The sequence below is a fragment of the Gavia stellata genome, chromosome Z, assembly GCF_030936135.1.
Source record: "Gavia stellata isolate bGavSte3 chromosome Z, bGavSte3.hap2, whole genome shotgun sequence".
NCBI classification, from domain to species: domain Eukaryota; kingdom Metazoa; phylum Chordata; class Aves; order Gaviiformes; family Gaviidae; genus Gavia; species Gavia stellata.
Window position 1 is genome coordinate 88191825 of NC_082637.1, and position 21947 is coordinate 88213771.

Below are 21947 nucleotides of genomic sequence, written 5' to 3' on the forward strand. Positions count from 1 at the left end.
GAAAGAAGTACAGGCTGAAAGCTTAAAGTATTATCTTGGACTTTAGTAGTCCTGGGAGAATTAGTTAGTCACTACTGCAACCACTGCATTTAAAGAGGTGCAATTTGTGGAATGACAGGCAGGACATAGCCACGCTCTGGAGACAGAAACAAGGAGAAGAGCAGGTGCTATATGAAGTGTTGACAGCCACTATGGCAATCCAGCAAACGTATTCTGAAATGAGCAGTGTAATTTGGAAGAAGCATTTATTTACTACTTCATTAATCTTTGCTCAATATGCAGGTGTCGACAGATCAGCATGTCTTTCATTTTCTAGAAATGAAATCGTCTAGAATACTTCAAAGTCTATAGAGACTCAAGCTGCACAGAAGCTTCTGACAGTGAAAACTTATTACCTTCCTCCCAGTCTGAGCAGTTCACTTTTCTTCAGCATTTGTTTGCCTGCATTTTTACCCAGAAGGGATCCTAGAACTTGAACGTTCACTTTCGTTGGTGAAATAACATGCACGCTTGTACAGGTATCTCCAAGCAGTTTCCAGAGGCAAGATACATCAGGACGGTGCTTTGTTGCCCTGTAATTAATGATACAGAAAATCCACACAACACCCATTCAGACACTTCAATATCCTTTTCTGAAAGAAAGTTCACCACTTTGAAGAGTGGCACGAACTCAAATGTAATTAATTAATGAGCTGTTTGATATTTTTGATTCAGTTTTCCTCCTATTCAAGCTACAGGTCTAAAAGGTCAGAAGTAACCAAAAAAAGAGAAACTACAAAATGCCAATGTATCCCAACTTTGTTGGGACTAAGAGTCAGTTCTGAATATTATCTATTATCTATCAACATGTCAGCTAACTACACCCACTCTTGCATTTCAGAGCACTATCATGTTACATTATAAGACATGACTCATCTGCAGAAACCTGATGGACCTTCTCCTGTAACAGCAGCTATCCCAAGGTTCAATTTAGGACACTAACGCATTTTGTGTGAAATGCAAAACAAAAAGATTGAGGGAGGGAAGGAACAATTTCCTCTCATTCACCATTTTTGGTAGAAATCCCCTCCTCCCAGCCCCATATATACAGGAAGACAGCTGGAGAGAACTGTGTGTCATTTCGCACTTGTGTTATAATCAAATGGCTCTGTATCTTTAAACAGAAAAGACAAAACTCTATAATTACCATTCATTTAAGCAGCCTAAGTCCAGAATGCATTATTCAAACCATTTTCAATAAGCACACTCTTACTTCTAGATTAGAAGCCTGGTCCATTCGATTTATTTTAACTGAAAATCCTTGAACACTTAACTCTCATTCTTCTGCCTGTCAACCCACAGTCCCAGTGGAAATTAAATAACTGAATATTTAGTACTAACCTTGTAAAAAATTCAAGAGCCTGCTCTATGTAATCCACAGCCTTCCTATCAAAATAGTTATCAAGGGCTGATCTTGCCAGCATGAGATAGCACTCACCAAGTCCTGAAAATAAAAGAAAATATCCTCTATGTAAAGAGATGCTTTTATGATATGCTTGATAAAGGAGGTGTGGTGGGACGGTGGAAGCCTGCTCAGCGTTTTGCTTGTTATAAAGATTTATACCCTGCACATGCTATGCCAAAATCGAAAGACCCACAGTGCTCACAACAGAGACTTTGCTTTTAAGCTATCCTGTCAAGTGTGAACTGTAGAATAATTTGAATATTAAAACTAACCTAATTAATTATAAAAACCATAGCATTTAAGATTGGATTTGTCCTCAAATACTGTCTAAAGCCCTGGTGAGAAATCTGCTCTGCGTTGGTAAGTCTTTGACCAATACACCAACTTTCAGTTCACAAGAATCAAAAATCATTGCCAAAACACAAAAAGAAGAAAGAATGTCAAGGTAGGCAAAAGGGGAAGTCTTCTTTGAAGACCTGAAATCAACGTTATTTAATCCTACTTATATAAGAATTTACTTAATGTGGAAATAAATCCAACTGTTAAGAAGGAACTGCATCTAATGCCACAATCTCTAGCATTTTGGAACCAACAGGATAATTGCTTGGTTTATACTCTTGCTGGCACCAGCACTGATTTTGTCTGGCAATAAGTCACTGGCTATGAGTACCATTCATTCGCAGTATTATTTTCACAGTTCTGAAGCTACCTTCCTCATGCTGTCGTACCCTGTACCTATACCAAACTAGTAATCACAATAGTAATGTTTTGTAAGCATCTTTATCTTGCCCCCACTAGGTATTTGTCTTGACCACACCTAAGTCCCAAGGTCATGAGCTTCTCAGATGTCAGTAAGCTCTGTAATCTAAAAACAAAATTTATTTTACTCCTCAAAGTTATACATTAAATGATATGCTAAAGCAGAGGCAGAATAACCATACAATTTAATAACACAAAATACATCGAAAAGATGCATTCAAGTAACATCACTTTAGTTTTCTCTCACCTACTAGGAGACTATGCTTCCAACAACTCAATTCAGAAACTGTCTCAACTGATCAGAACAGTACCAAAAGAACACTGATGTATGTTTCAGAGAGTTTTAAGGCGGCCCAAAAAAGCTAGCAAACCAGACTAAACATTAAACAGTCTCTAAGAAGGTGAAGATTGTTTTGGGACTCAAAGTAGGATCTAGAGCTAAAATCACAGACTAGGATGAGAAGGATTATGAGAAAAGACTTCGGAGATTTAAGAAAAGAATAAGTATAGATGCAACCGAGGAGGGGGAGAAACCTTGATACCATGTGCTTATGTCCTCTCTAAGCATTTTATTCCAGGTAATGCTGTCAACTGTCACCTACAGACACCAAAAAAGTGATATACACATGAACACTTCTATACACCTTTGCAAACGGCTGTTGCAGTCAGCTGCTGCCTTCTTGCCTGACGACTAGTAAAACTGCTTATCCGCAATACTCTCCAACTCCATCACAGAGCTTTTGTCACGTCACTTTAGTTTGGCAAATTCCAAGTGACAGAAGTATACAGGAGGAGGTAGTGGGACAACCACCCTGCCATCCTTTCAGATGAAAAGCTTACTGTTGCAATATTAACCCTTCTGACTTAGTCTTACAAGAATCAGCTTACATTTACCCAAAAATCAAAAGGCATTACACACAACGGAAGAACACTCCGTACCTTAAAAATTCATACCAGTACCAAGCAGCAAACAGTATCTATTTCAGACAGATGTACGGGTTGAGAATGACTGAAGATTAAGTAGAAGGGAGAATGTGAACCAGTTATTCATTGGCTATCAAAATTTTATATGCTCCCAATACTACTGATCTTGAGAATCGCAGTTCTATCACCAGAAAGGAGTTCCAGTTCCCCCCGTTTATCTCGGCTCCTAGCTATATACTGAAGACCTCTACCTATCACCACCTCTAACACTTGTGAGACCTCTTGGCATACTTTACTGCTATTTTCATCACTTGAAGACACTCAGAGGGGTCTGAACCACCAGGACTAACCAAAAAAGTGAGGAATGAATGGTCAGGAGCAGCAGAAAATTAGTATTGCCCGCCTCTTTGAAATGGCAGCCTGACTCCATTTCCTGTTGAGCCAGCGTTTGACTGCTTAGATGAAACTGCAGCATCGTTAGCTGGCTTCCTCTATCTATCTTCAATGCTTCTACCCACTTGGCCTGTAGCTATACAGGAATAATTACCTTTCATAGTTACTTGAAAGAGAAATAATCACTCCCACGCATCATGATTTACGAGCTCTTCAGATATTTGCAGGCTACTACATACTAGCTTTCCAGCAGGGGATCACAAGTGCACTACATACCCAAAATCCAACCCTATACTACCATGCAGGAAAACCTCAATACACCAAGAACCTCTCCATGAGGCTGAAGCACTACAATGTGTAGAGAGAGAAAGACTTAACACTTTCAAATTCAGACATATTACCTTTAAGTGCAGGCACATAATCTTCTGTCTTCTTTAAGATTTGTTGATAGGTAGCTATAGCATTTTCGTATTTGCCTAGAATCTGCTCAACTGCTGCAGCTCTGTAAATGCTGTACACAAGCCCTGGGTTCAGCTCACTTGCTTTCCTGAAGGATTTTAGAGCTGTTGCATAGCTACCTCTGCTCAAGTAAGCCTCCCCTAGAGACTCCCAGCAGTTGGAATCCTTTGGATCAGCCCTAAGAGCTGCCTGCAAACTGAAGATACAAAGATATAAATTTATTTAAGTAAAAGACAATACAACTAAACATAAACAAATTATTTCCTTGCATTATATATTCTCAAGACACAAACACATAATTATACAGAACTTTTAAACTCAGCATAGTAGTGTTTTCACCTTCAGAGCACATTGTACAAGCTTAGACATTGCACCTAATCTTGGCTCATTATTCAGTGCTATACCGTGCTTGTCTATGACAAGCCTGTCACCAGGCTTGTTAGTACAGAACACTGCTATGCTGAAAAGACTACATTGTGCTAATTCTGGAACCGAAGATAGATACAGCTTGCTCAGACCCATTTCCCATTGTTTAGTACAAGCCATCCTATAATCTGCTAGCTTATTTTCAAAACTTGCTAAGATCAAAGACTGTTTTATTGCAATTTGTAGAAAATGGCTTAAACCAACCACTAGTTCTCTTACTCAGCCACTGCTTGTGACGGCTGACCAGTTCTCAGGTAGTAAAGTCCACGATGAAGCCAGGCCCATTTTGCTGTACCAGTACTCGCTTTTTCAGTTACCTCATTCAGGATTGACAGAGCAGTGTCCTAACAAAGCACCAAAAATACCAGGTTAGTAAACATATGTATGTGTAAAGAACAAAGTTCTTCTTGAAGAAGAATACTCTTAATCCAGCAAACCATTAAACTGTCTAATCTGTTAATTACTGTAATGAAGAAATGTTACAGGGGCTTTTTAAAGCTGGCAGGCTGAGTGGCAGATTAGAGGAGGAAATTATCACATCTAAAGACGTAATTATTTCTTATGTACCTGTCTTTGCAAATAGACAGTAGCGTCCTGCATTTTTGTAGAGACTAATTTTAAACTAGAGAAGGATACAAATATTTGCAGCAAGTCAGATACTTAGACTGAGTTTCCAGATGTTCCAATAGAGTCTGTCAAAGCATGGGTTGCTTTCTTGCACTGTAGTAGCATAAGCTAAGAACTTTTTATACAATGCTATGTAAGAAATAATTTTCAAATGTTCTGAAGACTTTGTGTGCTTTTCCTGAGAGCAGCAAGGTGGAGGATGAAGAAAAGAAGTAGCATGAATTAACTATGAAAAGAAAACTAACTTTCTCTTCACGTTATCACATATGTGATGACTACAGTGGTATGCTTGGTTGCCCTACCCTTCTCCCCAGATAGATTTAATTTGGAATTGAAGCATAACATTGAAGTAGGTCCAACTATGAAAACTGCTAAGCAATGACAGAACATCTGTTTTCAGATCTTATTCTCAAATACAGAGGAAACCTGAAGCGATTCCTCAAAGAGCAGGATTAACAGAAAAAAAAAAACCATCAGTAATCCAAAGCCCTGAATGTACAATACCATGTCTCCAAGTTCCACGCTTAAGTCTACGGCTGCAGTTCCAGATTCTTCATCGGTTCCATCCAGTTCAAAAGCCTTCTTATAGCAACCACGAGCTCTACTTTTGTCTCCAGCAATGTCTCTGTAGTAGTTACCTAAATAACAAAAGACACTTCCCAAGTAGCTGTCCAATTTTGCAGCCTATAAGGAAATATGAACACAATATAAGACAGCATTTTGAAAGATTATGCTGATGGACAGGTCCAGTGACAACTACTTGTTCAATCTCTGCTTATCAACTTATTTAAGCTTCTTCTGTGATACATCTGAGGAATCAAACTTTGTTTTAACATTACAGAGACTACTGGAGCTTTAAATATTTGCAGAATCTGCTACAAACCTCATGACACAAAGCATTTTGCACATGGAGTACTAGCAAGCTAGTTGTGCTAGGAGAAAACAATTCCTTACTACATCCCATCATTTTCATATTCTACTCCATTTCAACCACTATGCTCGTACTCATACCATATTACGTCACAATTAACTCCAGCATTTTCTAAAGTTTAAGTTTCTTTTTAGATATACTTGGCACATTTGTTTATAATTAAGAAATCCACAGCCCCCAAGGAGCAGAAAACAGCTTTGACAATAATTAAAAAAAGACAGTTTAGAGCCAAAAGTATTGTTCGTTTGAGCTACATGCTCCAGTGTACTCTGTTGTTATTGAAGTGCAAACAGTAGGCAATGATTTGAGCTGCCAACACCTATCATGAAGTTATAAGGTGAGTTTACAATGTCTACAGTCTTATTTTTTATACTTCCATGTTCCCAATAAAGATGTCAGACTAAATCTTTTGGATTCACATTCTTACCTATGTTAAGAAAAAAAGCCACAACCACCAAAAACCCAAAGATCAGGAAAAGTATATAAATTGTGGGGTTTTGCAGACTTACCCCCTTGGACAGACATTGAAACTCTAACACCATTCTCATCTTTTCTCCTTCCTCATTTCTCTTCCAATTTGAATTTTGCCCTCCCCATTTCAAAATGTCTTCAAAGATCTGTGCTGGCCATCTAGAGGCCCCGATTTTACAGACCTCCAGGAGAAAAGATTGAGAGAATCACCACTACTTTTGGCTTAATCAAAGGCCTAGAGAATTAGGTGAGAAGACGAAAACAAAAGCAGGGAGACTCCAGATAACTGCACAACTCCCTGCAATGCCTTTTTGCACAACTGAACTTGGTTCACAGCTTCTGGAGGCTTGTAAATGATAACAAGCAGAATATTCAAATCTGTCATTCCAGTCAGTGTATTTTCCAGATTTGGTTTCTGATACAGGAAAACACTAATTCTACATGAGTAGTTAAAGCAGCCTTTACCTTCAAGAACTGAGTGAGTGCTTTTCCTTTGTCTTTTTTTGTCTCATCACTCATGAACCAGTATGTGAGACCCAGGTACTGATGATACTCTGCAGTTTCAGCCTTTCTTTCAATAGCATTTAGAAAACTAAATAAACGAAATAGACATCAGATCAGACAAACTCTCAAAAGCTGCAAAACACTGTGTTCTATTCTCCTCCCACACTTCCCTGTTAGAAGAAAGAAAAAAATAAATCTACCTTCTTTCTGCCTGTTCATAGTTCTTTTGGGAATAATGGATGAAACCCTCTAGAGCATGGGACTCAGCCAGATCAGGGTGGGACAACAGAAGCTCTTGTGAAATCTGCAAAAGGATGTCATTCTTTCCTAGTTATTTTCTCTATGAAACCAAGAATTCTACTTAGCTTACAGGAAGGACAATACAGCACTAACCTTTGAAGCTTGATCCATTAAACCCTTGTTTAGATAAGCTTGACCTCTGATAGACAAAACCACTGGATCACTGCTTGCATCCACAATCTAGAAAACCAAGTAATAGACATGACCAAGTTATTCTCTCCCCACATTAGAAATCAAAGGTGGCAAAAGCAGACTGCATGACGATAAAGACAAAAAACCATTTAGATAGAATACCCTTGAGAAGCCTGAAACAGAATAATTTTGATGGAGAACAGGTAGAAGATTGTAGAGAGCAAGGACAAGGGTCCAGAAGGTCTAAACAGCAAAGAAGTATTCTACATGAAACTGTGAGGCAAAAAAGAGGGGAAGCAAGTTCTGCTTAAAGCTTAAGAATTCCATCTTTAAAGTAATATGCTTTCGTTCATGACTAATGACAAGTGAATGAAGGACATGGGGAGCAGGATTGTAACAACAATTCAAATTAAGATGAACAACAGCCATAGAACTAGCAAGAATCCAGCAGCACTGAGCAAGATCGCTCAAGGTCAAAAGTGACAGCTTCTAAAACTAGAATTGTGAGTGAAAAAGAGTTGTAGCAAAACCTAAAAAAAAAAAAAAAAAAAGAGAATGAAGGAATGTTTGGATTGCACCATAGTTGGTAGGAGTTGTCTAAACCACACAGAATGTAAAAAGGAGGCAAGGGGAGAAATACACAGCTTGAGTTTTTAGTACAGAAAGATGAGAGCACTTTTTAAAATAAAAAAAAATATATACACTTTAGTCAAGGAAAATACCTGCTCAAGTGCTTTAATGGCTTCTTCTGCAGCATCAGCATCAGCTATTTTAATCAAAGCCTCTGCTTTCAACTGAAGGATAAGGTTCTTCCACCGAAGATTAGGACCCTCAGGAGTTCCAAGAGACTCGAGAGCTGTTGACAAGAGAAAAGTTTCATCAAGTGAAAACAGACAAAAGGAACTATAAAAAGCACCACTGTTACCAATATTTTTTTTAAATGTTATTACAATTTTTTAGTCTAATAGAGCACCACTTACTAGAACGATTTTTTTGACTGCTCTCCCTCATGTTGAAGAAAATTGTTCTGTAAAATTTTTATCCATTCAAGTTTAATCATTTTAGAAAGGTCCTCTCAGACTGATTGCTTTCTAGCTGCTGGCCTTATAAATGGAATGCCACATTTTTCTGATCTGTGTTCTGAAGAAAGAGTGACCTTTCAATAAACAAGTTGTTCTACACTTCAGTGTTTAAAGAAAAAATTATTACTGAAACCAGGGATTTAACTCTGTGGCTATGTAAAGGTAACTTTGTATCTTTCTATGCAGCATTGATTACTCCTCCAATACACAGTATAATCCCACCTCAGAGAATCTCACCTCAGAGAATACACAGTATAATCTCACCTCCAATACACAGTATAATCTCATCTCTGTTGAGCTTCAGCATTTTCCAGCAAGAACCTGCTGAGTAACTCAATTGACTGTATTTACTTTCACATATGATAAACTTTTCTCTGACTTGATACAGCCAGTAAGACAGGCCAAGCATAAAACAAAGCTTTCCTAGAATTCTCTCCCACTTTCCACACATTCTGTGGACTCAAGGCAACTTTCTGCATCAGTATCTTTTAGCAAGGTACAATATTAACTTACACCCTGCATTGAATAACAAAACTTGTTTGTTCTGAACCTGCCAGCTTTTAGTTTCATTTGATACTAACTAGACCTCACATAGGAAAACAAAACACTTGACGTTTATTTATCTTCCACATCACTTACAACTTCACAGATTTCAAAATCACTTCTCCAGGCTGGAAAAGGACTTACAGGCTATTTACTTGTTCTCATATGCTGCATTTTCCATATTATTTCATCCTTATTACTAGTCTATTAACTTGTACTATTATTCTACTATTATTTTCTTTTTGAGTAGGGGTGCATGGCGACCAAAACTGCACACAGATTTCACCATGCTGCTAGAGTTCTTAAAGCAACTGCATGTTGGTGCTCTGTTTCAGTGACCATTCCCTTCCCTGTAATTCCTAATATTTGACTTGCCTGTAAAGCATAGAAAGGGAAAGAAACAGTCCTATTTTTTCATACCAAATGAGGACTTCTGTGCTGTCTACCTCAACAAGACTGTAGAATAGCTTTGTGAGAACATTTCTTCCCACAACTGCATGATTTTGCATTTAAGACTATGGAATTTTATTCATTATTTTAACACCTAGTTACACACTCTGGTAATATACTTTCAGAGTTTTTCAGTCTGCTTTGAATAGCAACAAACTTCATAACCTTATTACTCAACATTCATAAAGGACTAGGAAAGAGGAAGAACAACACAGACAGTGGTGAAAATGTCAGGGACACCTCCTTCCAGCCTGAAAACAGATGTTATTACTATACTGGGTCTAGCTTTTAACTTACTTAAAACTGATAAAAAACACTCAGTGCTACAACTCTACTTATTAACACAAAGCTGCTTAGTTTCCTTAACAGTCTTGTAGGTGATTTTATCAATTACCACCTGGAAATCAGAGTAGACTATAATCACATGTCCCTTATCCATGTGCTCATAAACTCCTTCAAGGAGTTCTAAAAACACAATGTCACTTCACAAAAGCCATGCTGTCTATCCCACAGAATAATTTTTCTACATAAATTCCCTAACTCTGTTCTTTCAGTTTTAACTAATTTAACCAGTAAACATACCAGACTCGTTGGTGGTTTCCCTGATCCTTCCTAGAACCCTTTTTAAAAGTTAGGGTCACACTATCTACCTTCAAGCACTTGGGTGTCAAAACAGTTTAAGCAAGCAGTTACATAAACAACTTACTACTTTAGCAATTTCATCCTTGTGTTCCTCAGTCAATCCCTAAGTCATAGTTCCTTAATGCTAATTTTTCTTATCCTGTTTTATAGCAACTTCTATTAATGTTATAATCACAGACAAGTTGTTTGATGAATCCCCTGAAAAGAAGGGTCATAGTGTAGAAGTCACCCTGAGCTCTTCCACACTGAACACAGATGTGAAAAGAATCACCTCATTTTCGTTCTTTCTGCAATTAATTACTTTTTACCTACTTTGTTCTGTTTTCACATTTCCTCCACTCAAATTTGTAGGCCTCTTGAATCTCCCTCACTGGCAAGTACTTCCCCTTGCTTTTACTAATTTCCCATGACTGTTAAGCCAGGTCTGCATACTTTTACCTCTTCAAGTCTTTCTTGAGAAGTTTTTCATTGCATTTGTCTCTGTCAGAAAAAAGTCCACTTTGGCTGCCCCTTCATTTATAACCATCAGATAATGGCTCTGTTCAGATTAGATATGCATCACTGGATCATAATAACTGCCCTCATTCCCAGCTAACACAGATGAAGACTTACACTCACAGTGAGGTTTCTTAAGGTGCAGGTGTACCACACATCATTTCTGCATTTTACAATAACTTGATTAAAATCTTATCTTTTAAGTCTAAATATGAAGTCTACCAGACTAAAAATTTGTGACACCTACTCTTGTGGTTTCAGGCAATTATCTGTTGTTTGGCAGAGTTTGTCAACCACCAGCTGAAGAAGCACATCAGAACATGCAAACCTTCTAAATATTAACCATCAGACAGCTTTCTGGTTCTGATTTTCTCTTTTCCTGAAACTAAGCAGCACAAGGCGCTTTTCAGCTGTCATAAACCGCAAGAAGCAGGGGACACCAGCACAAGCTGTGAGACTGCAAAAAGCAAAGGACTATGACTGCTGCTAACTCAAACCTACCATGCAAAGGCCACATTGGCTGGACTACATAAAGTGGTGTAACCCTGCAGTTGCTCTTTCAATTAGCAGGCAGTTACCTTGATTACAGGACAGGACAGCGTCCCTGTGTTTGTGGATTTTCATCTGTGCCTCTGCCAAATAATGCCACGCGGCTGGACACTGGCTAGTCTTCTGCAAACCTAAAAAACGAAGAGTTTAAAAAAGGCACTAAAAAAGTTGCTTAGGGCTGCAAAGACACTGTAGCTGGCAGATCCTGTATGACTATATAATGCCATCAAAAGCATATTATCAATCAGATAATAAGACTTGCAGTTAATTTTTTGAGTCGTCTTCTAAACTGTTTTAAACACACAGATCTCCATACAGTAGACTAAGAAGTATGCAAGCTTCTGTTAGGCTTAATTTTGCATATAACATTACATATACTAAAAAAGAAAAAGGGGAAAAAGTGAGGAAATATACAACATTGGCTTAACGTGCACTTGTGTTTCAAAAAGAAAAAAGTCCTTCACTCTGATCAGACATTAACATTAGCAGCCTGTAGACCACTTTGTAAAGTTTTCACTAGAAACCAGAAAGGCCTATAGAACTTTAAGACAGCAAAAAAATGATGGCAAGAGTGTTTAACCGAAACTTCCTGATAAACTTGCCTTAATTAAAGATTCAGTAATAAAATTGAATTTGAGTCTTCTGATATATACATATATTAATATTACTACTAAATAATGCCTTGAAGCTTCAATGCCTAACATGCAAACACTTGGCTTACTGGGAGGGACATTATTTCCAAGCTTTACACATTTTTGCTGATACCAAGAACCTTCCCCTTTGCGTTCTCCCCTTCATGAGCAGAGTTTTACATGTAAAAGTAAAAATAAATCCATAAAATTATTTGGAAGATATATCTTTTGTCAAAAACAGGCTGTATGTTTTGTGAAAACATCCAATGGCCATTTAAGCCAGAAGAATTTGCTTTCCATGGAAGACTTCTTCCTCTTAAGCACCTGAAATTTTTATTTCAGGTTTTAGGCAAGACATGTCATTTCACTGTGGGTAAGCAACTGTAGAGTATTTTAGAATATTCTTAAATTTTCCGAAACAATCTTATTCTAAACCTGGGTGAAAGGATGCAGACAATCACAGCATACCCTGACTGACTCACGACTGCTTAGATCCCAAATGCTTATCTACCCAGCTTTCTCAATAAGCAGTTTTGAATTATCCATGGCCAGCACAGCTAGAGTGTAAAGTCCTATTTTCCCACTAGTATACTTATGAATAATTTTCACAGAGCTTTGCTATTTTAATACAAGCAAGATAATTACAGATTAGTACGCCAACTCTTCAGCAAATCTGGCTACTGTAAAAAAAAAAAAAAATCCTCCAATATTTCTCTTTATATACCCAATTACCCAATGTAAGTGTTAAAGAGGTCTTAAAATGATGTAACTTTAAGGGGAAGGCATCTTTGTTCAGGTATAGAAATGCAGTGACTAGATTAGGGAAGCTGCATTGTATTTTACTTTATAAATTCCACATTCCTTCATTAACTGCTATTGCTGTATTTACTGCTTGATCTAGGTAATTCCCCAATAACTGTCAGATTAAAAAACAGTTTAAAGCTGATCACACTAAAATACTACAGAGGTGACTATAAGAGCAATGACAGACCTCAGAGATGTTATACTTAAAGCTATATTTAAAAAAATTCCAATGCCCAGTCAGAGAAAGTGTTGAGTATTCTTTTAAAATCTAGCTGGTCTTAGAACTGGCAAAGTACTATGCAAGTATAAGATTCCCAAAATATCCAGCATAAACTAACTGGTGTTCAAGTTACAGACTACTTATACCTCATATTACACATTTACCTTCAGTAAGACTCTTAACAGCCTCCTTGTATTTCTTTTCTTGGAGGCATTTTATACCAAAACCAATGATGCCTGGACCACTACTTGCATCCATCTCCAAAAGCCTAGAAAAACAGTGCAGGGCCTCTTCCGACAAAGTACCTGGTTTCAGAAAAAGAAATATTTTATAGAGTTTTAGGTTAAAAAAAATGCAACAGTATACCTTACCTACATAAATATGACCCTTATCCTTTGAGCTCAAAGTAATGAATTTATTAACTGAACTTTTTTCCAAAGGTACTACATACTTATCACCCTCCACCCCCAAAACCAAACCCAAAAAACAAGCAGTAATCTAAATACCCAGTACCACCAAACAAAATAAACTGTCAGTCTGAAACCTGAACTTTTAACCACTTGTGTTAAATTACTACAGGTATAGCTCCTTTATTAATAAAAACTAATTCCTTCATATGCTTCTCATGTAAGCCCAGCTGAATGCCCACATACCAAAATCTGCCACAAATAAATCAAAATAATTTCCTTCCAGAGTAGGCCTTATGTACCTATAAACCTGCTATGATGAGCTTGCTGAAACAGTCTTGCTATGAAACCACATAATTTAATGTCTTGGCTTAATTTTAATCGATGCCACTCACTTTCTAAGCTTGTGTTCAGCTGTAATTGTAGACTTGGCAGTCCTTGCTTAAAGCAACTGTTGTGACTTGCAACATCAGTCTCTGAACTACTGTTTTCTTTAAAAAAAATTATGGACTCATTTGACATAAAGGTTGCCTTTGATTTGCATTTGGTAAAGGTGACTAATAATGCATCGGAGTTACAAGCTCACAAGTTTGGGGCATGAAGGACTATGACATGGTTGGAATGACTCAGATATAAACAGCCTTACTAAAACCTAAGCATCATCCTCCCCACGCCAAGATGGCTGTGGGATGGTGAGATGTTGTCAGAGCATTGGTATACAAGAACTGTGCCAACCAAATGCTCCTTTTCTTTTGGAAATTGGTTTTTGTATGTTTCTCCAAACTGTAAAGTACTGTTACGTGGAAATGAGAGTCTGGCCCTCATTTGACTTCATCCTTTCCAATCAAAGTGAAAAATTCTCTCTTGTTTTATGTTGCTACATAATTCCATGAAGGCTACCTTCAAAAATGGAAAAGGCATTCTTCTACCTAAGCTGAAAATTATTTCTCCTTATATAAACCAGAGGGGTTTTTTCCTGATTTTCTTTCCTTGTTTTAAAAAGAAATAAAATCAACTTCTGATGCCTTAAACAATAAAATGAAAGAGCAAAATTTAGTAGTTATCTTTGAAAATGCTGAGAAAGTGTCCAACAGTACTGCAATGCTGTTTAGTGAACTACTGAAAATAGCAATTGTATACTTTCAGGTCCCTGCACAACTGAACACATCAGGGTGGTTTTTTTCCTCCGAGATTCTCCTTTTCTACTTAGAAGAAATATCTAAACAGATCTGTTTATTCCCTATTCACCAGGCTTTCTTTTGAAAAAAGTTTCACAAATGTTTGCTTGGGTTTTTTTCACCAAGAGAGCTCTTCTGTGTCAAAAATAACCTAAGTGTAGCCTGTCCTCAGCCTTAGAGCACTGGTTAACATTCTGCATTCCCTTTTCTAAGCTTCAAAAGATAACCTTCATTTATCTGGAGAGGCTGCTTTCGACTTTCGTAAGGCATTCTTTCTTTACGACTTTGTATACTGCGAGAGCCGGACTTAACTCACAGAAGTTTTTTGCCAATTTACAGTCACCACTCAATTACAGAGCTAGGAAATAGCAAACCATAGGACCAAACACTTCTCATTTCCAGACAGACAGAAATATAACATAAAAGTAAATAGTCTACTCGTATTGGGTCGTGAAGGCTAAAAACTTGTAAGAAGATTGTCACAAAACTAACTATAAAAGAAATAATTTAAGCCTCAAAAATGTCTAAATGCGTCCTACTCACCTGATTGAACAAAGTGCAAGCAAAGTACTTCCAAAGGATAGCTCACAGTAGGATACAAAGCCATCATATCATTACAGGCCTTCTCCAACCTAGCTGTTTCATGAGGAAACTTGAAAGGAAAAAAATAGTTGTTTGTGTGAATTATCAGAGGTGGAATATTACATCTACTCACCGATGAAGACAGATTAACATAACCTTACTTTTGACAAGCACTGAATAAAGTCCTTGTAAAGATTTTGGTGGTCTTCACCAGGAACAGTGTCAGCAGAGTTTACCGCGTGTTCAAATGCAGTCAAAAGCTGAAATAAGAAATAATTAGGAGTGCAACAAACAATGATTCTAGGAAAATGCTATCTTCATAGAATAGAATATTTCAGTTGGAAGGGACCTACAATCATCATCTAGTCCACCTGCCTGACCACTTCAGGGCTGACCAAAAGTTAAAGCCTGTTGTTAAGGTCGTTGTCCAAATGCCTCTTAAACACTGACAGGCTTGGGGCGTCGACCACCTCTCCAGGAAGCCTATTCCAGGGTTTGACCACCTTCTCGGTGAATAAATGCTTCCCAGTCTAAACCTCCCCTGATGCAGCTTTGAACCATTCCCAGGCGTCCTGTCCCTGGATCCCAGGGAGAAGAGCTCAGCACCTCCCTGTCCACGTCCCTGCTCAGGAAGCTGCAGAGAGCAATGAGGTCGCCCCTCAGCCTCCTTTTCTCCAAACTAGACAAACCCAGAGCTCTCACCCGCTCCTCATAGGACATGCCTTCCAGCCCTTCCATAGTTAAGTGGATAGTTACATGTCATTATCTGGAACCTACTTGTTAAGTTTACACTAGTACTGTGAACAGAGAAAGTCACAAAGCAAGTTCCTTATCATGAAGTAGTACTCAAATAGGATCCAAAGCACGTTAATTGTTAATCTAGTACAAGATAAAACAGTAGTATACTGTTTCATAACATAAGATGGGTACAAGGAAGGCAAAATTTGTAAGAACAGAGACTCTTCTTCACATCTAATCCCAGCTCAAAGGACTAATGAGCCTTTTGTTATATTTTCTCTCCTCTGCCCAGCTGAGGAGGGGGAGTGATAGAGTGGCTTTGGTGGGCACCTGGCATCCAGCCAGGGTCAACCCACCACACTGTCAAAGCTCATGAGTGATGCTGCTCATAACAGGCAGAGGTAGAACAATGCATCCCGGTGTTAGCGCAAACTTGGACTCCTGCAGAATTTAGGAGGCAGTTAATGAAGGAGTTCCAGGACGACTGCTTGGATTTAGGTGCCTTATTCCACCTAAGGCCCATCTCAGGCTGCTGCACCCTCACTGTTTTCATCAGAAGTCAAAATCACCCACCTTTTCCTGAAAAGTTTAGTACTGCTGAACATTAGTGAGACAAACAGTCACAAGATTTACATGTTTTTTAAGGCTTCAAATGAAGTCTAGCTGCACTGTACATATCTATGTATCTAGATGAGTAGGAGTGAGAAACATTACCAACTGTCCAGTCTTATTATCCTGGTTCGGTGTACTGTCTTTCAGCAACTGGATCATCTTCTTCCAAAGCTGATGAAGCTCTGCCTTCTCAGCACCTCCCTCCTGCTTCATTTGTATCAGTTTCTGCCATGTTTCAGCCACCTGTCAACAGGAGCAAATGAACAATGCTATCACTCTTTAAAGAACTGGAGGTCTGACACAAGCTTTCTAATTACTGTCAACTCTACCACACTAGGGTAAACAACAGGGTAACATTTAACGTAACGACCCAGATTTACCCGCTTTCTGATTAAAGCAATAACAAGTTCCAAAGCATTGTGTGGGACCTGTCCACCTTCCAAGGTACAGTAAACAAGGGAGGCAACATCAAGAGTATGAATTCTGACTCTGGTTCCTGGAGGAAATCAACAGTAAAAATAGACCTAACAGTCCTCTGATAAACTCTGAAGAAAAAAAAATTGAAGCCTTGTTGGATCTACAGCACGACGAACAGAAAAAGAACGGCAGCAGTCCATGTTGAAATTCCAGTGTGGGAGAATCAACAGAACTGAAAAAGAGAAAATAGGACCCTGAAGGCTAACTTGCAGTTTCCTGTTGCACACAGAGCAAGTCTGCCTTTATATGCTAAACTATTAGCATTGAATTTAGTTTCAGAAACGGGTATACAAAGAGGCTTTGAAACTAATTAACAGTCTTGAGCGTGATGCTAAGTGATATGTAAAATCTTTCATTTTCCGTCGTTGGAGGAAAGGGGAGAAGATGACATGGAGTAAGACCATGCACCACCTTGTAAGAAAGCAACCTTTTTAAACAGTAAAGGAAGAGTGAACTGCAAAAATAGGTATCGTGCAACATTCCTACAGAGACTATAGCAACGTTACTGTTGAACCATTCAGGCATTTAACAGCTCCACCTCGTGGTAAACCGACAAAAGTCACAACTATTTCTGCAATGTTCATGCTGACACGACTTTGGGAGCACTAGGTGGGCTGAAGCTTGGGTTGCCGTGGAGCAGCTTTGCTCATCCCTATCGTTGTGCATGGAATGCAGTACCTAAGCCACAGGCAATCGAGTTCAGGTTGTGCACAAATTCCACCTTACCCTCTGTCATGAAGTATCAGGGACAGTCTAGGAAGGGATCAGCACACCAGTGAAGAGCTGATCAGATACCTAGAACTGGCCAAGCGAGGCAAAGGACACCTGACTCACGCAGACTGCATGTAAATGTGCATTTGGGATCATGTTTGACTTCTAGAAATAAAGCAGAAGAATGAAGTTGCACCCTTTCAGCCTGTATACTAATGTTCTTTGTCAAGTTTTGTCTGTTTAATGGATTGCATCCAAGTGTTACGCAGTGGAAAAGAAAGGAATATACTTAAAATCGGTTCTTCCTGGTTGTGGTCCACAAGGACGATCTTAAGTGGTCTGTGGCCAAAAAAATTGGGGATTCCTTGATAAAAAGTAGTTAGTTCTGATCAAATGGAAATTTCTTGTTAGAAGAGAGAAAGTAAAGTACTTAACCTACCTCCAAATATTTCTTTTCATGATGATACAGTTCCACAAGCTTGTTACATACATCACACCATTTCTGCTTGTCACCACTAGAAAGGAGGAAGAAAATCCCACACAAACAAGCTAAGTTTTCCATCAAATAATGTAACATTTTTCAAATTCTGACAAATTACTTTTTTTAGTAGGTTCAGTTACGTAACAAATATTTAGAATAAAACCTATAGATTGCCCTAAAAGTTTTACTCATTGCTGCTGTAACTTAGTTAAAAACAAATTAATTTAAGGAATTGTAATTTTCTTTTTGAACTATTTTCAAATTAAGGAAACAAATTGAACACTCCAGTCACCTACAGTGACAGCTGAGAGTCAGATTTGTTTAGAACTGTACCTATATGAATTGGATGACATATATTCTGTGATCTTAAAGCAGAGAAAAATAAGCCTACTTATTAATGCAGACAATGAACTATCAGAGCTAAACGCTTCAAGACAGTGAGTTTAGACAGAAGACATAGCCTAATACAGAATTCTCTACACTACTAACCTCAAGTACTATTATTCCAAGAGTTTTTGCCCTATCAAAAGGGACAGGATTAAGAAACCTTACACAGGTACAGAAAACCTTAGTAACAAGTGCCGACCCCCTGATGTGACAAGGCTTTAAAAAAAAGAAAAGCTTATCCTGTGTATCAGCAATGGCACTCACTGAACTAGAAATCTTACACTGAAGTACGGTGTTCAGTATCTTTTACCTTTCATAGAGTTCCAAGAGCTTTTGGTAAACATCTGCTAAGTCTTCTTTGACATCTGTTTGGTTGGATTTCTCATATAAATTTGCTAATCCCTTTAAAAAAAAAAGATAAAAAATAACTAAGATTTGATGTCAACAGTTATGTGTTATGAGAACACTGCAAGTTCTGCCGACAAAAATTATTCCATTGCTTTTAATGGGGTCAAGTGTTAATGTAGTAAACTCTGAGCAGAATGTACGTTGATACTTCTGTACAGACTTCTGAATGAAAAGCTTTCCTCACTTTCTTAACTAGTACCAATAACTATTTGAAACTTCTATGTATGACATAATCTTTTCTGCATAATAGAGAAGATACAAAGCACACTAAGTCAGATGATAAAAGATCTATACCCACGTATCATGTTGTCTTGTACAGCAACAGAAAGCCAGAATCTGATTGCAAAACTGAGGAAATTTCAATATACCGTGAAATCAGGCAGCAACAGTTATACTTTAGAAAGGTATTTATATTGAAAATACTAAGAACCTTACTACCTCAGAAAAATATCGATTGTTCGTATCAGAGACAGACTTAATATGGAACCTTATGCTTCACAAGTCTCCAAATAACACAACTTTATGTTTTAACTATATACTGTTATACGTTGTCATGCACACACCACCCAGCACACAGCTATTTTAAGTGTATACTATTGTTTTAAAGTAACAACAACAAAATTCAGTAACAATCCACTCAATGCTGGAAGCTGGAAAAGTAAGTTACTAGATAAAACATTTTCCTTCCTACGAGAGATGCACTGTCAAACGTTTCTTGAGCTACAAGCACAGAAATTCCTAAGCATGGATGGATTTACTGTAGCTGTTTCAATTCATGTTCACCCTTGCATGTTTCACTGCTACTAGCCTACACAAGAAACACAAAACTTAAATATACTGGAACTAAAGTTCACCCTGCTATACACATGCAGCTACCCATGGCTTTACTTTGGACGCACAAATAATACAAACCTCAGCTACTCCGAAGCTTCAGTAGAACTAAGGGCCTCAAGAAAACAAGACGCAAGTCTCAACTCTGCTTTTTTCCTATATTTAACTCCATAGTGACACTTTTCAGGGAACGAAGTAGTGAATCTGGATATTCACATACCTGCCACGCCAGTAACTGGTTTGGTTCAAGTTCAATAGCCTTCTTATATGCTCCTTTGGCCTGATCAGGCTGCTCTAACTCAGCAGCTGCCAGGCCAATAAATACCCAAGCATTGTAGTTATTTTTTTCTTGCTTCAAGACTGCCTAGAAATACACAATTTTAAGTTAAACTGATGAATGAAATGCATCTCATAGATCCAAGTATTGAGTTTTACCATTACAGTTTGATGAATTATTCTGTATGGTAGTATTAGAAGTAATTTTTAGGAAAAGACTAAGATTAACAACTTCAGCTTTTCATGGCAGAGAATGCTTCAAATCTGAACTGTTCTGCCAGTAACCATACCTGTAGCTCAGCAATTAAAGCACTCCTGTTGAGGTCTGGATTAGAAATTGATTTTTATCTCCATCATTCTAGACTTAGTATTCTTATCGCCACACAGATGGAAATGCGAAAGGAACGGGAATAAAAGTTTACGTGTCGGCAACTAACATGAATGATCAATGAACTTAAATCTGAAAATCGATCTCAGCTATGAAGTTAATAAGGTACTCCACACTCTGCATTACCATACAGCTTTAGGGGTATGGGAACAACAAACAAAATATACAAAAATGTTACCTTCCAAGTAAAAAATTAATTACCTTGCAATGTTTTAAGGCTTCCTTATATTCTTTATTTCGTATTGCATCTCTAGCACTCTTTAATGCTGCCTTCACCTCCTTGTTTGACATTGTGGCTACTAAGTAAAAAGGACACATAATCAGTTCTTATAAACTCAAGATGTTTATATCCTATTGTAATAGCATAGAGAGTATTTTAAACACAGAAGTACAGCTCAATATGCCAAAATGCATACAGCACTAAAAACTGCTAAAAACAAATAATATGGCTAAAATTAGTTACTTAGGCTTAGCTCCAACCCAGAATTAACTCAATATTCCAAACAGTTAAATGATACAAACTAGAATGACATTTGTATTGAGGTTTAAGACAAATCTGAACAGGAGGAGAGGTGTTATATGACAGTCACCTTGGTTAGACTCAAAAGAAACTATATGCAGGGTGTCTTCCAAGGAAAGGGGAATTACTAAGCAGTGAACTGTGCTTCAGGGGCATATCGCACTGGACATGTGCTCACGGAGTTCCTAAGGATCAGTTTTTCTTGTGTGCTATCTACAGCAGTACCACGGCCAGCCTGTCACCGATGTTCAGGCACGGTCCACAATGCTCTGCTCCCTTCACACACACTTACGGCTGACCCTGCTTCCGACGACAGCCGTATAGCGAAAAATAATAAGCATTTAAGGACAGATTGAAGAGGCATTCGCACTTTTGAACTGACATAATCATGCACTATTTTCATGCAAATGGTAAATACTTTGCCCCAGATGAACTTTAGAAACCTCATAGTCAAAACTGCCTAGATGGGATGAGGCTGAGGACAAACACTGCTGGTGCAGGCACCGAAACAGACTGAAAAAGTGACAAGAAAAAAAAAAAAACTTTTAGCAGCTGAAGAGCAAAAGATAAAGGCGTGGATGAAGGGCCCAGAGAGAAATTAGCAATCAAAGGACAAAGGAAGAGGGCGGATTTCAAAGATTCCCTCAGAGCTTAAAAAATGCAAAGAAATGTCAAACTTACATTGCCCAACAGCTCCTGCAGATAAATTTGCTTCCTAAGAGGGCACAGACGCCTCGACCATCACAAACACACCCCCCCGTCGGCACTTCCCAGTCCGAGCTCCATTTTCCCCTACAGAGAAAGAGACACCACGTCAGCGCAAAACCGGGCACCCCGCAGGAGGTCGGCTCCGCAGCGCTGCTCCGGAGCGAGGGGCGCCCAGGCCGGGCCGCGGACGGGGCCCGCGGGCCGCGTGGGGAAGCGGCTCCGCGCCGGCAGCCCCTCCGACCGCGGCCGCTCGCCCCGCCGCAGGCCGGGCCGCCAGCCATCCGGGCGGGGGAAGACACGACGGACGGGACCGGGACGGGCCGCCGCCGCCGCCACCCCCCTCCATCGCCCCCCGCCACTTCAGCTTCAGCTTCACCTTCACCTACCGCCGCCGCCGCCGGCCGCGCGCATGCGCACTCCCCGCCCACCTCAGCGCAGCGGGTCTCCGCGCTCAGC

General features: G+C 38.9%; 1 protein-coding gene across 1 annotated transcript in view; it reads right to left on the reverse strand.

Moving 5' to 3' along the window:
• SKIC3 (SKI3 subunit of superkiller complex) overlaps positions 1-21568 on the reverse strand; it is a 48136-nt gene extending 26568 nt beyond the window's left edge. Inside the window, exons 1-19 of the mRNA XM_059833586.1 lie at positions 21465-21568; positions 20465-20562; positions 19820-19963; positions 18671-18762; positions 17932-18007; positions 16407-16547; positions 15116-15214; positions 14916-15024; positions 12952-13092; positions 11161-11262; positions 8093-8226; positions 7332-7418; positions 7139-7242; positions 6900-7026; positions 5537-5716; positions 4625-4749; positions 3922-4175; positions 1381-1483; positions 396-572 (exon numbers count right to left, since the gene is read on the reverse strand). Coding sequence (XP_059689569.1) covers positions 396-572; positions 1381-1483; positions 3922-4175; positions 4625-4749; positions 5537-5716; positions 6900-7026; positions 7139-7242; positions 7332-7418; positions 8093-8226; positions 11161-11262; positions 12952-13092; positions 14916-15024; positions 15116-15214; positions 16407-16547; positions 17932-18007; positions 18671-18762; positions 19820-19963; positions 20465-20554 — 2285 coding nt within the window. The 5' untranslated portion in view covers positions 20555-20562; positions 21465-21568. The remainder of the gene's footprint in view (positions 1-395; positions 573-1380; positions 1484-3921; positions 4176-4624; positions 4750-5536; positions 5717-6899; positions 7027-7138; positions 7243-7331; positions 7419-8092; positions 8227-11160; positions 11263-12951; positions 13093-14915; positions 15025-15115; positions 15215-16406; positions 16548-17931; positions 18008-18670; positions 18763-19819; positions 19964-20464; positions 20563-21464) is intronic.
• Positions 21569-21947: the final 379 nt, after the last annotated feature.